This window comes from Gallinula chloropus (genome assembly GCF_964237585.1).
Source record: "Gallinula chloropus genome assembly, chromosome: Z".
Lineage (NCBI taxonomy): Eukaryota > Metazoa > Chordata > Aves > Gruiformes > Rallidae > Gallinula > Gallinula chloropus.
Genome location: NC_140089.1, coordinates 79123418 through 79140149, shown reverse-complemented (window position 1 = coordinate 79140149; position 16732 = coordinate 79123418). Strand labels below are relative to the sequence as shown.

At 42.9% G+C, this 16732-nt stretch overlaps 1 protein-coding gene across 1 annotated transcript in view; it reads left to right on the top strand.

Annotated features, from left to right (window-relative positions):
• LOC311203314 (protein unc-13 homolog B-like) overlaps positions 1 to 16732 on the top strand; it is a gene marked incomplete at its 5' end in the record, with an annotated part of 223193 nt that overhangs the window by 85361 nt on the left and 121100 nt on the right. The window contains one exon of the mRNA XM_084277973.1: positions 179 to 269. Within this exon, the coding sequence (XP_084134099.1) occupies positions 179 to 269 (91 nt within the window). The remainder of the gene's footprint in view (positions 1 to 178; positions 270 to 16732) is intronic.

The following is a 16732-nucleotide window of genomic DNA, read 5'->3' as shown; positions in this document are numbered from 1 at the left end:
TGGAATCTCTGCTTTAGCCCCTCGCTTCCCCAAGCCTGCGCAGGGCTGTGTTGACTGGAGCCTGTTGGTTAGTTACTTCAGCTTCCAGAGCTCAAGCTGTGATTGCACCGTGTAACACTGAGTCTTTAATGCAATGATGTGTTTTTCATGTGGTGATTTTCTGTTTCTTGCCTTCAAGCTACCATGGTGACAACGAGCCACCACCATTTCCTCCAGCAAGAGCCCACTGGATTAGAGCCATTAGCAAAGTTCGACTGCAGCTTCAAGAGGTAGGATGGAGTATCGCTTCACTCCTTCTCACTGCTACCTGGGTTTTAGATCCATGGATGGAAGTTTCATTTCTTCTTCCTTGTAAGACACCCCATAGTGTTGAAGTTTTGCAAACAAAGATTTAGGCAAATGTAGGACCGCAGTATGTTCTGACTGCCTTACAGCTGTTTACCCAACATTTTGAACATCATTGTGTGGAACCAGAGATGGAAGCCAGGAAAGATGCAGAGCAGATAAATCAGCTCCGAATTTGTAAATAGTAATAATAATGTCTGTGACTAAATGGTTTGATTAATCTCTATGAAGTGAAGACCTTTTATCAAGTTAACTTCAGGATAGCTTGTTAGCTTAGTAGGAGTTATCTGTATTATTTGTCGTGTTAAAATGTTGCTTGGGAATCTTTACATCAAATATTTTTATATGTACTAATTGAAAGTGGGTGTATAATAAGTCTTGGTATTTCCATCCCATGAAAGTAAGATTTTAAAAATAAATAATCTTGATTTGGGAAGTCAAAAGGAAAAGGTTGTGACATTTTCTTCACCAGTATAAACACTCTTGTTTTAGAAAACAGTGATTAAGACCCAAAAAGTTGTGGTTTGTTTTTTTTTTTTTAAAGTCTTATGCTTTCATCTGTCTGTATGCCCACAGAAAGATAACATATGGTGTTCATATTTTATAGATAATAAAATATTGCCTAGTACCCAAAGTGCATTTAGAAATACTACTTTCTTCTGTAGCTTTCTTGTTGTGTTTTTGTAAGAAATTATTTTACATTATCTATCAGTATCAGGACATTAATTTCCCTTCTGGATATGTAGAAAATTTTTAGGAGAACAATTATTTTTATTCCCCCTGCCCCCCGCATCTGGAGACACATCTGAAATGTCACAGCACAAATAGTTTCTCCCTTGGCTTCTCTGGATTGTAAATTCTTTTCCATCTAACAGCTACTGTGTTGCCTCACTTCTGAGCAGAAGGGATTTGGGTCAAAACTGTCACTGTGACACAGAAATTTAAGAGCACCATTAGTATCTAAGAGGAAAAGGAACTTCTGTTGTGTCTTTTGTCAAGCTTGCAAGCAAAAAAAAAAAGTATCTTGTGCCTTATGGAAGAAGAAGTGCACAAACATACCAGAAAGGACAAGGGATGCAGTGCCTCTCCCTGCATTCCCTTTTTTTCTGAGAGAGTATAAGGCCCATGAGGTGGTTCAGCATCAATCTTTGTGTGTTTCTGCTGAATTGGAAAGCAGACATGCCTGGGGACAGTTCTAACACTGGTTTAGTTGTAATAGCAACGTGTCATGATTTGCCTTGACCGCTCCTAACGTCTATTGATCCAAAATTCCCTTAAACAACTTAAGAGATGGAGCTGTCCAGCAGTCTGCTCCAGGGCTTAGCTGTCTTCTCTGTCTAAAGGCTTTTCCTAACATCTGCTCCAGATATCTCTTGTGCCATATAAATCTGTTTCTCATGATTAGGATGGAGAGTAAAGGAACGGAACTGATTCCCTTCCTCTCTGGAACACTGAAGGGTGTTGCAAAGAGCGGATGATGCCTGATTTACTCATGTTCACTAAATAACCCTTTTTTCTTTTGATGTTTTGTTTTAGAAACTCTTAAATCAGCCTGGGTTTGTGCAGGTTTTTTTGAGGGTTTTTTTTGCTTGTTTGGGTTGGGTTTTAGTTGAAGGTTTTTGTTTTGTTTTCTGGTAGTGTTAGCTGTTTTTTTTCTTCTTTGCTTTTCCTGAAGTACAGTGTCCAAAGCCGAATGTAGAAACCCAGCTGAGAGCTTGCTCATCTGCACTACAGAGCAACGGAGACTTTGTTCTCCGAGCTGTGATCCTGATATCCCAGGATATCAGGTATCCTGCTGTGATCGTGCCTTTTCATCGCAGCCTAACGCTGATGCATAGTTAGCCTCTTATCCTTTCCAGAGCTGAGGTTCCTTCTGAAGTCCTTTGTCAGTTTTTCCCTAGCCTAATTTGTGTTGGATTACAGCTGAGTATGGCTTTGCACTTGTTCTTACAGAATTGTGGGGGTTTTCTTCACTCCTTAAGCACATTGCTGGCTGTCTCTTCCTAATCTGCTGTGCCTACAAATCCTTCAAGTGCTGTGTGAAAGGGTTGTGTGGAACACAGGCTGCGGGGCCACGTGCTACCAGAGCTGCCTGCGGGACCCTGCTCGATGGTTTCTTGAGTTTGGCTACCCTGAGTATAATTTTTTTTCCGCTGTGTTTGCATTCATTTTAGCTGTTTCATCCAGACTTTGGGATAGGAAACTTCTACTGTTTTTGTCTTGCCCCTAAGACTAGTTTGCCTTGTCACAGGAAGAAGTTAAATTCATTTGATACGGTTCTACTCTTGATGAAACCACATTCACTGTTGTTTTTCTCCATTTTGTGTTAGAACATTTGCAAATAATTTTATTATTTGTTCCAGTTTTCAGTTCCCAGGAGTGGGGGGAAGCCAAGTTAGTGCTTTCATTATTATCCATGTCCTCTTCTGCCTATTTTTTAAGCATAAATGCTTGCTTTGCCCTTTTCAAATCTTCAAGTGTGTTGCCTGTTTTTCAGGTTCTTACTGCTTTGTGAATGTCAGTGTTGCAACCTAATACCAGAGGATCAAGATTTATCAGGGATAGCTGACTTAGAAAAAACTACCTTAGCTGTTTGCTTTCAAATTTGTTTTCTGTTTTACTGCAGCCTGGGTTTTGGTTTGGGGTTTTTTTTAGAACTTGGTAAACTTTTTCCCTTTTAAAAAAAACACCATATTGATTCTGTCAGCTTGCCTGACTGCAGTTGTCCCTGTCAGTGAAGACCTGAAGCAATTAAGGCATCAAATGTTCCAGCAGCCTTAATGCCACCTGATGATAGCTTTGTCTCCCTCCAAATAGCAGCCAAGGGGGGTTTTTTTTGTCATATTGTATGTTCACTGCTAGGTATTTAATTTTGTGCTTTGTTTTTTATATTTCTTTCCTGTGAAATCATTCTTGCCTTTAAAAACTTCCCGAAGAATAGGGTTCAAGCCCTCTGATGAGGGGACCTGTCTCTCATTGTATTTCCTTCCTCTTCTACTGGGAAAGCTTGTGATTGTTGTCTCTTAATGAAGTTTAACTGTTAATTTTATTAATCTTATTTTATTAACTTTTAACAGCTTCCTGAACTCCATGGTCTTTTAAGCCTGTCTCTCATGAACTCTAGCTCCTGATTTGCTGAGTTTCTATTAGTTTCTGTTCTGGAATTTCATAGATTTTTCCTAGCTTGTCTAGGAAATCCTCCCCCTCTGCTCTGCTCTGCTCAGGCCCCACCAGGAGTATTGTGTCCAGTTCTGGGCTCCCTGGTATAAAAAGGACAGGGATCTCCTGGAGACAGTCCAGAGGAGGGGTACGAAGATGATTAAGGGCCTGGAGCATCTCCCCTATGAGGAAAGGCTGAATAAGCTGGGGCTGTTCAGTCTTCAGAAGAGAAGACTAAGGGGGGATCTAATTAATGTCTATAAGTATCTTAAGCATGTAATGGAGGGGGAATTAGCCAGCCCCTTTTCAGTGGTCTGTGGGGACAGGACAAGGGGCAACAGTTGCAAGTGGGAGCACAGAAGTTCTGCACCAACATGTGGAAGAACTTTTACACAATGAGGGTGACAGAGCCCTGGGACAGGCTGCCCAGGGGTGTGTGGAGTCTCCTTCTCTGGAGAGATTCAAGACCCGTCTGGATGCCTATCTGTGTAATATGAGCTGGGGAGCTGCTTTGGCAGGGGGGGTGGACCCAATGATCTCTCAAGGTCTCTTCCAACCCCTGTGATTCTGTGATTCTGTGAATTCTTTTCCTTCTAAGGCATCAGGAAAAGACTGTCAGAGTTTTCTCTGATGCATTTGCATTCTCATTTCTGTCACTAGTTTTGCTAGAAGAGCATCTATGCTAGTTGTTTTCTGCACCTTGTGCGTCATCAGCTTGTTCCTAGATCCTGTTTGAAAGTCAGTGAATAGAGACTATCCAGACAAGTACTAGGATTTTAAAGGTCCCTGTGATGAAAGGACCAGGTGATTCTGTGGGTAGAGAGAGAAGATGATGTCTCATTTCTCTGATCACCCTAGGTGATGTCTCATTTCTCTGATCACCTTATTAATATCTTCCCATCTTCTGTCAATACATAGAAGTTTTCCAGAGGTCTACCCCTCTCTTTTTGTTACAGTGCTTAGAGCAACTGCTTATGTCCTTAATGTTCAAAGTGATGCCTCCAGCTCTTTTCCCTGTTCTCCTTCCTTGGTGTGCAGTATCATTTCATTAATACCCATGGAGCTCCAGCTCATGGATACGAACAGCTGGATTCTTCTCTCATAGTCTACTGAAATGGTTATGACTCTTAATTGTTAATGATCTGGCTGAAATTTGAGGGAAAGAAATTTTCTGTTAAAAAAAAAAAAGGACACACAATAAGTTTCCATATGTGATGTGATTATAAACCCCCTGAGCAATTCAGCCTCCTACCTGGGAAGAGATTAATATTCATGTGAATAATGTACATGCATCCTACAGCACCATGAGTCAGAGAAATGTAGTATTTTAATTAAGGCTTGACAGTTATAAAATGGCACAAGAATTTGTAACTGTGCATGTTAAAAAAGCTTTGTGGTAACATGCACAGTTTTTTCTTCACTTCTGCTGTTTTCCTTGTTCTCTTTCTGTAATTGTGAAGAGGAAACTTAATTATGCCAAAATCAAACTAGGGTTTTCATCCCTAAGAGGAATGACTCAATAATTCTCACCTTCACACTTGGAACTTTGTCTACAAAGAGGGATTAATTGATATCTTGTCTGCTGCAGTCCTTCTGTGGGAGCTGCTTCTCCAGAAGAAGAACAAACACATAGCTATTGCATTTTCAACTCATGTCCTTACTTAACTGAAAGAGCCTTTAGCTAGGGACAAGGCTGTGTGACTTTTAAAGTTACACAAATTTGAATCTGAGGTCTGTATAGCACAAAAGAATTAACAGGCTGGAGAAGACCAAAAAGGCAGTCAGATCATCAAATTGAGTCTCTTAACAATTCTTTCAAGTATATTCAAGTATTACAAGAGGATATGGGGTCTGGTATTTTATCTGCTTATATTGAATTTTCTGGAGGCTGGAAGGGGAGAGGTCTTTCTTCTTTTGTCAGCAGATAAAATAGATCAATTTACTTGTTTTCATTTCATAACCAAACTGACTGGAGCAGAGTTTCCTCTTTGGTTTTTCTTCTTCTAGATGCCGTTTTATACCAATTATATTGATTTTAATCTTTGTCTTTCCCTGTTAAATGTCAATCGTCTGTTCTTTTTGACTGCTGTGTAACTAGATCACATACTGAGATGGCAGATGTAGTTAATGACATTGTTTTTCTGGAAAATGATAAGCACCCAGAGCAAGGGACTAAATTACTGTTCTCTGCTCGTCTTACAGGTACCCAATCAAATCCTCAGTCTCTTCTTTTGCCATTGTCTCTCAGTTTCACAGTCAGGATTTCTGATCAAGCACCCACAAATATTTAATAACCATCAGGGTCTCACTTTTGAAAGCCCTGGTCCAGGGAGGGTGTTGGACTGGTGATTTTGGAGCTTTTGTTTTGAGAGACAAAACTGTTGGTGCCCTGAAGAATAAGTGGACTTCTGCTATGAGGAGACCAGCAAGCTGCTAACTGGTGCCACTTCTGGTGGCTGGTTTGGTTGCAGGGTGCTACGAGGAGACCAGCAAGCTGCTAACTGGTGCCAGTTCTGGTTGCTGGTTTGGTTGCAGGGTATCTGTGTGCCCACAGTCCCCAGCTGTGAATGTAGGCCCTCTGATCAGTAAAACCACATACTGTACGCCAGCCCAGATGGTTAGTGGAGGACATGCCTGCTTTGAGCCAGTCACCAGAAGATTAGAAACTGTCCCTTTCCACCTCTGATGAACTGTGCAGTCCACGCAGTAGTTTACTTTTGGTGTTTTATTTCCCTTAAGCTTTGTTGCCTAGGTGTCTTTTCATCAGTCCCGTGAAGATGAGTAAGCTCTGCATTTTCAAAGCCTCCCACACAGTGGCAAAGAAGCAAATTGAAGCACTGTGACTCTAACAGAGTTACTAGAAACTTCTCATCATACAGAAACACTTCATCCCCAGTTAAATGCCTTCTTTCCTACCTACTGTATTTATGAAGGTTATCTCTAACCTCCACCAATATGCCAACGCTGCTGATCAGGTGTCCCAGTCCTAAGGGTTGGTGGGGATCTGTAGAACACCCTTGTGCACATGAAATTGCTGTTCCTACCCAAGATTGTGTAGGCAAGGTGTAATCTGAGGGTCACTGCCAGCTGTAGCCCAGGCTGGCTGTTGTCAGGCAGCAGTACTCGCAATGGCAGCCTTCCTGTATACTGATCAATAAAATGCATGTGCAGCTTTCAGCTCCCTTAGGGGCTGCACAACAGCAATTATTTAGAAAGCATTGAAAGTGGAGATCATCTACTATCTCCCCATGCGACAATCTTATTTCTCTGTGTTGCATCTGAGTTTGCAGACTGGGGCTGCCGAAATCCCTTCACAGCTTTCCCAAGACAGCTTTTAGTGTGGGGTGACTCCCTGGAGCTTGAACAACCTGGGTCTGTTGTCTCTTCTGGTTGCCTTTCAGTGAGGGGAGGTTCAGCAGACACGCTCTACCTGGAAGAAAAGCTTCTTTCATCTCCAAGTGTCTCATAAAGATATCTGTGTATTCACATCTGTCTGGAGCAAAACACATGTTTGTTTATCCTTACTGAGCTTCTCTGTGACCTACAACCATTTTTAACCCACTCTGCAGTAAAGTAACAGTTACGTTACAGCAAAGTGGTTATTATTTGTCTGTACACACCAGAACATGGTGTTGTGCCTTCATTGGCTGCTGTTGTGATTTTTTTGAGTAGCTTTTTGATAAACTTACCTCCAGTGGGAAAAGCCAACAGGCTTCCCCTTTTCAGAGTAGTTTTGCTAAAATGAAGTGAAATGCTCTCCTGTGGAGCAGCGTGCTGGTCAGCGGTGCTTTCCATAGTACTTCAGGAACCTGTTCAGTATCTAACAGGAGTTTCTACAAGCTTCTCTGAACATACCTGTGTACTCAAACTTCTATTCACCTCTGCTAAAAACCAGTTTCGGTGTTGATGGCCTGATTACCCTGGCACACAGGATGTTTGTCCCCTTCAGTGACATCAGAGTTCCTCCACACCTTCTCATTGCTGGTTAGAAAAAACTCAGAGTAAGTCTGGAAGCTGTCTTAGTTGTAACAGGAATTGGGGGAGTTGCTTATTTTACTTGTTCACTGCAAGCCTCCTGTGGGCTTGCAAGGCCAGGGATAGATTCCACAAGAAGGCAAATAATCCTGACATTTTATTTCTTTTCCTGACCTATGGTAGTATTCAGGACTACAGCTTTGCTTTTCTAGTTTTATACTGTAAACCCTACGCATCTTTAAGTCAAAATAGATAACTTCCATTGGGAATCTGAGTGTAATTTACTTTTCTTCCAAGGGTTATTCCACTGATTTCCTTAAAAAGGAAGGGAAGGTGTTTGTGTAACATCTGGGATATAGTGTACAAACATGGGATATTCCACAGTCAGGTGCATCTTTTACTGGCACTGTACCTTAAGTTCAAGTAATCCAGTTTGGCTGAGCTCCATACTGCTCTGACTTGTAAGGTTGTAATGCCAGTGCTGGGGCTCATATGAATACTCTGTCATTATATGTCTTATTTTCCTCTTTCTTTTTTTTTTTTAATTACTTGAAATACTAAATATGTGAGTGTTTGAATTCTGGAGTAAGGCTGGATAGAAAGTGGGTACTGGTTTTGCAAAGCTTTGGGGTTATTTTGGGAGCGTAGGGGTTAGACTTTCTGGTTTTGATATTTTGACTTTGACTTAAGATATGAAAAGATGGGAAACCTCTCTGCAGAAGTACCAGCACTTGAAGCTAGAATGTGTCTATAAAAATGGGGTAACAGGACTGCAGGTCCTTATCTAAACTGGGAAACACTGAGAATTTAACCTAGATTTCCCACATTTTAGAAAAGAGCATTGACTGCTAAACTGTAAAGCTCTTCTAGGGAATGGTGCTTCCTTGTGCAGACATCTTAGACCAGAGAAATATTCCTGTTCAAATTCGTAATGGTCCTGCAAAACAGATTTCTGACTCCAAGTTGGTGTTTTCTGAAGAAAAAGTTGTCTCACCTTCCTTCTTTTCCACGGGAATTGTACCTGTGCCCCTCAGAGAGCAAGACGTGGGTGGCAGCAGTGGGCTGGCAATGTGGATAGGTGACCTGATGTCTTGTACATCTCCTAGGTTCTCAATTAAACTACATACGCAGAATTGATGCCTTTTTTGTTTGTCTCTGGCATCGTTTCTCCTCAGCAATCTGGTCACGGCGATTTCTGTGTTTGTTATCTCCAGAAGTGACTTGCATGTTGTGGGCTGAAGGAACTATCCATGTGCACAGAGCACCTGAACTGAGGTGAACTACAGTCAGCTCTTTTCCCTTGCCTGGTGCTGCCCAGCTTGCATTTGTACCCAGACTTCAAACATTTTGTCAAGCAAGCGTGGATTTTTTTCACCCCAGCGAGTTCCATCTAGCACTGGTGCAAGTCAGTTCATCCTGCTCAGAATAGGGGTGCAGTGGGAAAGGTGGGTGTGGGGACTCCTACCTGCCACATACGCAGGCCTTAAAAATAGCATTGGCTGTTGGGAGAGCCAGACTTCACACTCTTATTTTTAAGGCTCTGTGTGGGAGGAGGGGATATTTCCCAGTGTTGTGTATTACTGAAGCAATCTGTACAAGAAATGCTGCACCAGAGAGATAGCAGTGGGCTTTGGCTTACAAAGCACAAGACTTGGAGAAAAGATGAACTAACCAGCACTGTTTGAGAGCATGAAGCATTAACTATTTGTGCAGTGTTAGCAAGCACATTGACTAATATCATAGCTTCATGGGTAAAAGTGCTAGGTCAGAAAAAGAGGTTTGTTACATGATAATTTTGTCTTTCAGCGTCGTTGTTCTTTCATTTGTTTCTTGTTTTCCAAGCTGCATGGTTACACAACTTGTTTAGATTTAGGGCAGTGTTGCCTTGCACACTGCTGTGCTAATTTTTGAAGTTGTGTAAGTGTTGTTGTAATTGGAATCTTCTAGCACTGGGCATCTGGATTTAAGTAAGATGATTGCTTTTGCTTTTTTTTTCCCCCCTCCCATTGTAAAAGTGCCATTTGGAAATGCAGTTAATAATGCTTAAGGTAATGCCTGGAGACATCAGGACTGCAGTTCTAGCTGGTAGTATGTAAAATAAGGGTAAAATTTTTATCTTCTGCACATTTTAATGTCAATGATTTGTTGAACTCAGGCCACATGAATGTTTTTGGTGTACAGCAAATGAATGCTGCCCGTTAAAACTTAGATCTTGCCAGGTGATAAAAGAAGTTTCTTTGCATCAGGAATTGTTCCAGGGTATCTAAAGAGGGCTTTAAAGCCATATAAAAGCCACCAACAAGTTTTCTGCTGTGTCCTTGTATTTAGAGCCTGACCAGTTTCGTGGCATTATGGGGGACTGGTCAGATAGCACTGATTTGGCTCAAGCTGTGCGTTCATTGCCACTGCCTGGCACTTCCAGAAGTGCTTTTGGTGGTTCCCCCGTGGTTTCATTTGAAACCTACACGTGTTAAAGGTGGGAACAGTTCTTCTCCTTGGCTTGTGAGTCTTTAAGGAAATGCCTGCAGCCTTTCCTGGCGGTCAGTGAGCTGGGCATGTAACATGCGTTCTCTGCTGAAAGGTGCTTCGGCACATCAAGGTATCGGATATCTGTTCCGCAGGTAGAATTTCCTGAGCACACCGATGCTTCAGGCTGTGTGTGCTGTAAAACTAAAGATAATTGAGGCATAAAGCCAGGGTGAAGTCCCAAATGCAGCTTGTGGTGTTCATCTGTTGCTCAAGCGTGCAGGTGGCGGATGCTGGAAGCGCTGTGGTAAGTCCTAGTGCTGATGTACCGGGGTGCTGTAGGCAGCAAGTCTCTTCTTGTACAGGGTGGCCTGTGCCTTCAGGTATGCAGGATGCTCTGGTACCACCTGAGCAGCCATGCTACCTGCTGCATCCTGCTAAAAACAGGAGGATCCTCTTTTAAGCCAACCTATGAGTTGGATCAGAAAGAGGGAAGACATCTATTCTGGGTAACTATGGGCTGGTTTAGTCTGCCCTCGCTGGCGGGAGAGGCTAGAAAGCATTACTACCTGGCAGGTGGGAAATTAGTGAGAATGCTAACTAAATGCTGCCTTACACTCTGTGCTACACTGTGACAGACCAGGTGGGGTCTAGGGCTTGTCTGCCTGCATGTCCAAAATATTTCTAACATGACTTGTAGGAAACCATCGAATGGTTTGGAGAAGATGGGGAGCTATTGCAAAAGTCAGAGAACAGGTTATGGAAGTGGGAGAGGTGACACTGGGGCAGTCCCTGGAAGAGAGGTGCTAAGGATGTGAGAGATGAGACCAAACAAGTATGGCTCAGCTTAGCAGACTGGAAGCTGAGAGCGGATGTTGCTGCCATGTACTAATAGAGCAGGGGAGTAAATATTGGCAAGTTTACAGCTATTTAAGCTAAAGGTTAATGTTAGCACAGGAACAGAAGGGTCTAAGCTGGTTATGAACAAACCCAGGCTAGAAACCCGAAAGTGATTTCTTCTAATTGTTAGTGAACAGCTTCCAAATGGGTTTCTTTGCCCTTTCTGTTTCTAATTAATCTAAAAATGGGTCTGTTTATGAAAGCTATTACATGACAGTCGTCTGTGGGAGCAAAGAATGGGACTTCATCATCCAGGAAGCCTCTAAGTAGGCTGTGAGAAACGTCCATGGAACCTCAGCCTCCGTAGCTATTCTCTGTAGCGTGGCCTCCCCGTGCTCACGCTGCCCACCTGCCTGCCTTTGCTGCCAAGCTGTGCTGCTTTGCAGAACCCTGCAGGTTTCAGACCACAACCAGAGGTGCGTGGGATGGGTATTTGCTACTTGGATGCTGTCACTGAAGTAATATTGTGAAAATCATATTTCAAGCCCCTCTCGGATGGTGGCTTTTCCATGTAGCTGCACAGTAGATGTTAAGGATGCTAGACTGTGTGAGGGGTTTCTTGAAGAGCAGTAGTTATTAGTGACTCATACCTGGTAATGAACCCGTCAGAGATACAATTTTATTTTCTGACAAATGTTCAAGTGGTAACAGTTAGGGAAAATATGCTATAGTTTGTAAACAGGTTTGTTCTTAAATGAGATTTTTTTTTTTTAAATTCCCCATGGGATTTGAGTTGCTTATTTAGACAGTGAATTGCAATTGAACCTATACTCATTAGAAGTTTTTAAAAGCTAACACTGGAGAATTATTTTCTAAGAGAGCTTGAAAAAGCAATAGAGAATATCCAGACATAATTAGTGATACCTACTCAAAAAGAGATAATATAAAGCCATCCAGCTAGAGCGGAATTTAAATTTAACCTTAAACTGGTTTACTTATTTACTACCCCCCTTTGGCCAATACTTTTAAGTTGTTACTTACAAGAATAATTGTATTTGTTCAAAATACAAATAAAGAATCCTTTTTGTGAAAGATCAGCTTATTTTAACCATATTTCCACGTTTTGTTAATGAGACACTATTCACCTTGTATTTGAAGATCACACACATCATTGAGAAACTTACTGAGAAGTCAAGAGTGCTGAATTTTATTGCAATTTATTTAAACTTTTAAATTTTTATTCAGTGCATGATGGTGCAGCACATTGAAATGCATGAAAGTGTTTTTGTGATACCTCATATAACGGGTACTTGAAGGATCCAGTTTTGTCTACACAAATATCTATAGATTGGCTGGTATATTCACTCTGAATTTTGTTATGTCTAATTTAAGGAACTTAATTTTAAGGCAAGTACAACTCTCCATATTTGTGTGACATAGATAGATGTTACTCATCCTAATTAAGTCGCTCTATTTTTAGCTCTCAGTAGTAATAGCTAGTTAGTATACAACTGTGTACCGCTGCTAGAATCATCCTTGTCATCCTGACTTTACATCCACTTCTCTCTGGTTTTGGTGAAGCTGGAGTGGCTTCTGTGTCCTGAGAGTGCAGAGCAGAGACAGCAACTACCAGAATGACCCATCCCCCTGCCATCCCTGATCAGCATTTGGGTGTGTTTTCGTCAAACCATTCTTGTGTCTCCAGTCACAGGCTTGCCAGAGGGGCTAATTGGTCTCTCAATCACTTCGCTTAGGTCAGCTATGAAATCAAAGGCTGGTTTGTAATGCAGTTTTCAACTCCTTGCAGAGGCTTTCTAAATCCAGTATTTTTTATTTTTTCATTAAACTTCCTCCCTATCCCTCCCAGTCAGGGGAGCAGAATGACTGGGTTTCTAGACGCAGTTCATTCAGGCATTCTCGAGCTTGTCAAGTGCCTTTACTGGAGGCATGAAAGCTGTGCCTGGGCTCATTAATATGGGTGTGATTGCTGGAGTTGGCTTTATCAGAGCTACAGTGTGCCAGTGCCCCTTTTTTCTTGTTCAGTGCCTGCAGTGACAGTGTCCTCAGAGACTGACAGAGGCACGTATGGCGTTCATAACAAGTATTTATGGGGTGTTTTAGTTCATTAATCAGCTGCTGCCTTCTGCGGGGTATATAAATACAGGAAATTATTCCTACCTACAGAGAGAAGCATATTATTTAAGCCAGAAGTCATAAAGACAAAGGTAGGGTAGTAAAAAAGATTTATTTCTCTGCCTTTTGAAGGTTGGTCTGTCTGTGGTAAATGGTGAAGGAAGTGCTGGTAGAGGATGTGATCTGTCAGTGGAGATAACTGGGCATTGTTCTGTAAGGTTATTAACTGTTACCTCTCTGCCACTTTGTTATGTGATGTTAGACAAGCCATACTGGCCTTTGGAAAGGGTTTTTCAAATGCTTCATCCTCTGACCTGTTAATTGATTTCTGGTTACTCTGGACTTGAGTAAAGCATTTGACAGTGTCTTGCGTGACAGCCCTGTCTCTAAATTGGAGAAACATGGATTTGGTGGAAGGAACCATTCAGTGATTAAGGAGTTGGCTGGATGAGCACACTCAAAGAGTTGTGGTCAATGGCTCAATGTCCAAATTGAGACCAGTGATGAGTGGCGTGCCTCAAGGGTTGCTGTTGGGACCAGCACTTTGTTTAACAGCTTTGTCAGTGACACAGACAGTGGGATTGTTTTCACCTTCAGCATGTGTGCTGATGACACCAAGCTGTGTGGTGCAGTTCACATGCTGGAGGGAAGTGATGCCATCCAGAGGGATTTTGACAGGCTGGAGAAGTGCGCCTGTAAGAACCACATGGAGTTCAGAAAGGCTAAATACAAGGTCCTGCACATGGGTTGGAGCAATTCCAAGCACAGCTACAGGCTGGGAAGAGAATGGATTAAGAGCAGCCTTGAGGAGAGGGACTTGGGGGTGTTGGTACATGAGAAGCACAACATAAGCTGGCAATGCGTGCTTGCAGCCCAGAAAGCCAACCATATCCTGGGCTGCATCAAAAGCAGCATGATCAGCAGGTTGAATGAGGTGATTTTCCCCTCTACTCTGCTCTTGTGAGACCTCAGTTACTGGTGGAGCACTGCATCCAGCTTTAGGATCCCTTCTCCAAGAAGCACATGGAACTGTTGGGCAAGCCTTGAGGAGGGCCACAAAAATGAATTGGAGGATGTCTGCTATGAAGACAGGCAGAGAGAATTGGGCTTATTCAGCCTGGAGAAGAGAAGGCTCTGGGGAGAACTTATTGCAGCCTTCCAGTACCTAAAGGGACTACAGGAAAGCTGGAGGGGTAGTGATCACAAAGGCATGGAGTGACAGGACAAGGGGTAATGGCTTTAAACTAAGCCAGGTGTCCTGGTTTTGGTCAGGATGGAGTTTACTTCTTTTGTAGCAGCGGATGGAATGCTGTGTTTGAGAGTTAAAATGAAAGCCGTGCTGATAACACCCTGATGGGTTTAGTTGCTGTCAGACAGTCAAGGACTTTCTTGGCTCTTCATACTTCTCTGTTCATGAGAAAGGAGGGGGGAAGCCAGGACAGGTGACCCAAACTGGCCAAAGAGAGCATTCCATGCCAATTACATCATGCTCAGTATCAAGGGGGGCTGATGGGAGGAGGAGGGGGCGGCTCCAAGACACGTGGTTTTTGGGGGACAGTGGGGTTCTGGGATGGCTCTGGGTGGCATGGCCTGAGTTGTGGGTTTGGTGAGAAACTGCATTGTGTATCAACAGCTTCGTAGATTTTTTTGCTCTAAAGTCCTGTTAACATTGTTATATTTTATCTTTCTGCTATTCTAGTAAACTATCCTTATCCCAACCCACGGGCCTTTTGGTTTCTTGGTTTTGGGGTTGTTATTTGCCCCTTTCTTTTCCCTTCCCTTGCCTCACCCCCCTGCCCCCCATCCCTCCTCTTCTTCCCCTCCTCTTTTCCTTTAAAGAGCAGGCAGCTGCGTGGATCTTGGCTCTCAGCCGGGGTAAAACCACGACACCAGGGTAGATTTAGATTAGATAAAAGGAAGAAATTTGTTCCTCTGATGGTGCTGAGATACTGGAGCAGGTTGCCCAGAGAAGCTGTGGCTGCCCCCTCCCTGGCAGTGATCAAGGCCAGGTTGGATGGGGCTTTGGGCAACCCAGTCTCATGGAGGGTGTGCCTGTCCGTGGCAGGGGGTTGGGTCTAGATGGCTGCCATGCAAAAAATACTGTGTGTGGTCATGCTTTGAATAACATAAAGGAAACAATTTGAAACAGTTTTGTGTTCAATGAGTAGTAGGACACCCTCTCTTCTTGCTGAGAAGAGGGCTTACCTCCAACTGGAGAAGGAATCCTCTTTAAGTTCACACTGGCTGCTACTCTGTAGGATCAAGATGCTGAATTCCTGTAGCCAAACCCTTACTTGTTGGACCTGCCTTCTGCAGAATGCCCAAAACGCTTTGTCAGAGACCATCTCCCTGTCCTCACTATCAAGCTCAGGTAGGAAAACACACTCTACAGTGTTTGAATGAAGCCCTTGAGTTGTCTTGCGGACCACCCATGAGGACTAATGCACCTTCGTGCCTGTTAGCAGGTCTGTGTGTTATCAAGTACTTTCTTAATGAGATCAGTTCTGTAATGATACTTGTAAGGAGCAATAAACCAAGGCCTGGGAAGTGTGTGAAGAGAATAACTAGAACATCTGTCTTTCTCAAAAACATCCCAGAAAAAATGCATGGATGTCCTTTGCTTAAACATTCTGAGGTAGAGATTTTATAGCATCCCTAGACAATCCATGCTCACTTGTGACTAAAAGCTTTTCCAGATGCCTAACCTAGGTTTCCACTGCTGTGAGTTAAGCCTGTTATTTCTCAATCTGCATTTAGACAGGTTGAATAGTTTGCTTCCTTTGTGCTTGCTAGTTCATGTTTGAAGGCTGTTATGTCTATCTGAGGTTTTCAAATCACAGCATCTGCAACTTTTCCTTCCCAGGTTTCTTGATCAAAAAAGCAATTACAGGTCTGAGAGTGTAATTTCAGGTTTTTCCACCCACAGCATCTATCCCTGCTCAGACGCCTTTGCATTTCAGTGATGCTGATTATTTAATTAGATGTGCAATTAAGACATTGATTGTAATTTTCCAATTTCATGAAATACTAAGTCCTTATGTTTTGGATGCCATTAGTAGGGAGACAGATGTAATTTGAAGGAGGAAGCAGCAGAGGGAGAGTTTTCTCTGCTGTAAATGCTTCCTCACTGCCTGTTGACCTGAGGTATTCAAGCTGCCTTTATCTGAAAGCTCAGTATAGCAGTTGCTTCTGGAATGCAGGCACTCAGATGGTAAAATTTTTGAGTTAGATGAGTTACAGAGGGCAGCATAGATTTGCTAAAAGTCTATCTTCTACTTTTTGATTAAAATAGAGAATGACATTGCAGCTAGAGAAAGGCTTCCACATTTTTGGATGGCTGGCCAAAACTCAGGACATGAGTTTATTGGGGACATTTACTTTTTTCAGGAGCAAGGAAGGTTTTCTGTGTGCAATTGCTGGGGCAGAAGGAGACAACGTGCTACCCTAGAGCTTGTGACCTGAAACAGCTTTGCTTTTAAAATCTGATCTTGAAGGCAGGTGCAGGCTGTGACAAGTGATGCTGGAGGGGAAGTCTTACAAGGAGAGGCTGAACTCAGGTTTGTTCAGCCTGGAGAAGAGGAGGCTGAGGGGTTTGTGGCTTCCTGGCGAGAGGAGTGAAGGGACAGGTGCTCATCTCCTCTCTTTGGTGACCAGGGATAGAGCCTGGGGGAATGGCAGGAAGCTGAGACAGGGGAGGTTTAGGCTGGATATTAGGAAGAGGTTCTGTACTGAGTGTGGTTGGGCACTGGAACAGGTTCCCCAGGGAAGGGGTCACAGCACCAAGCTTGGCTGAGTTCAAGAGGTCTTTGGACCA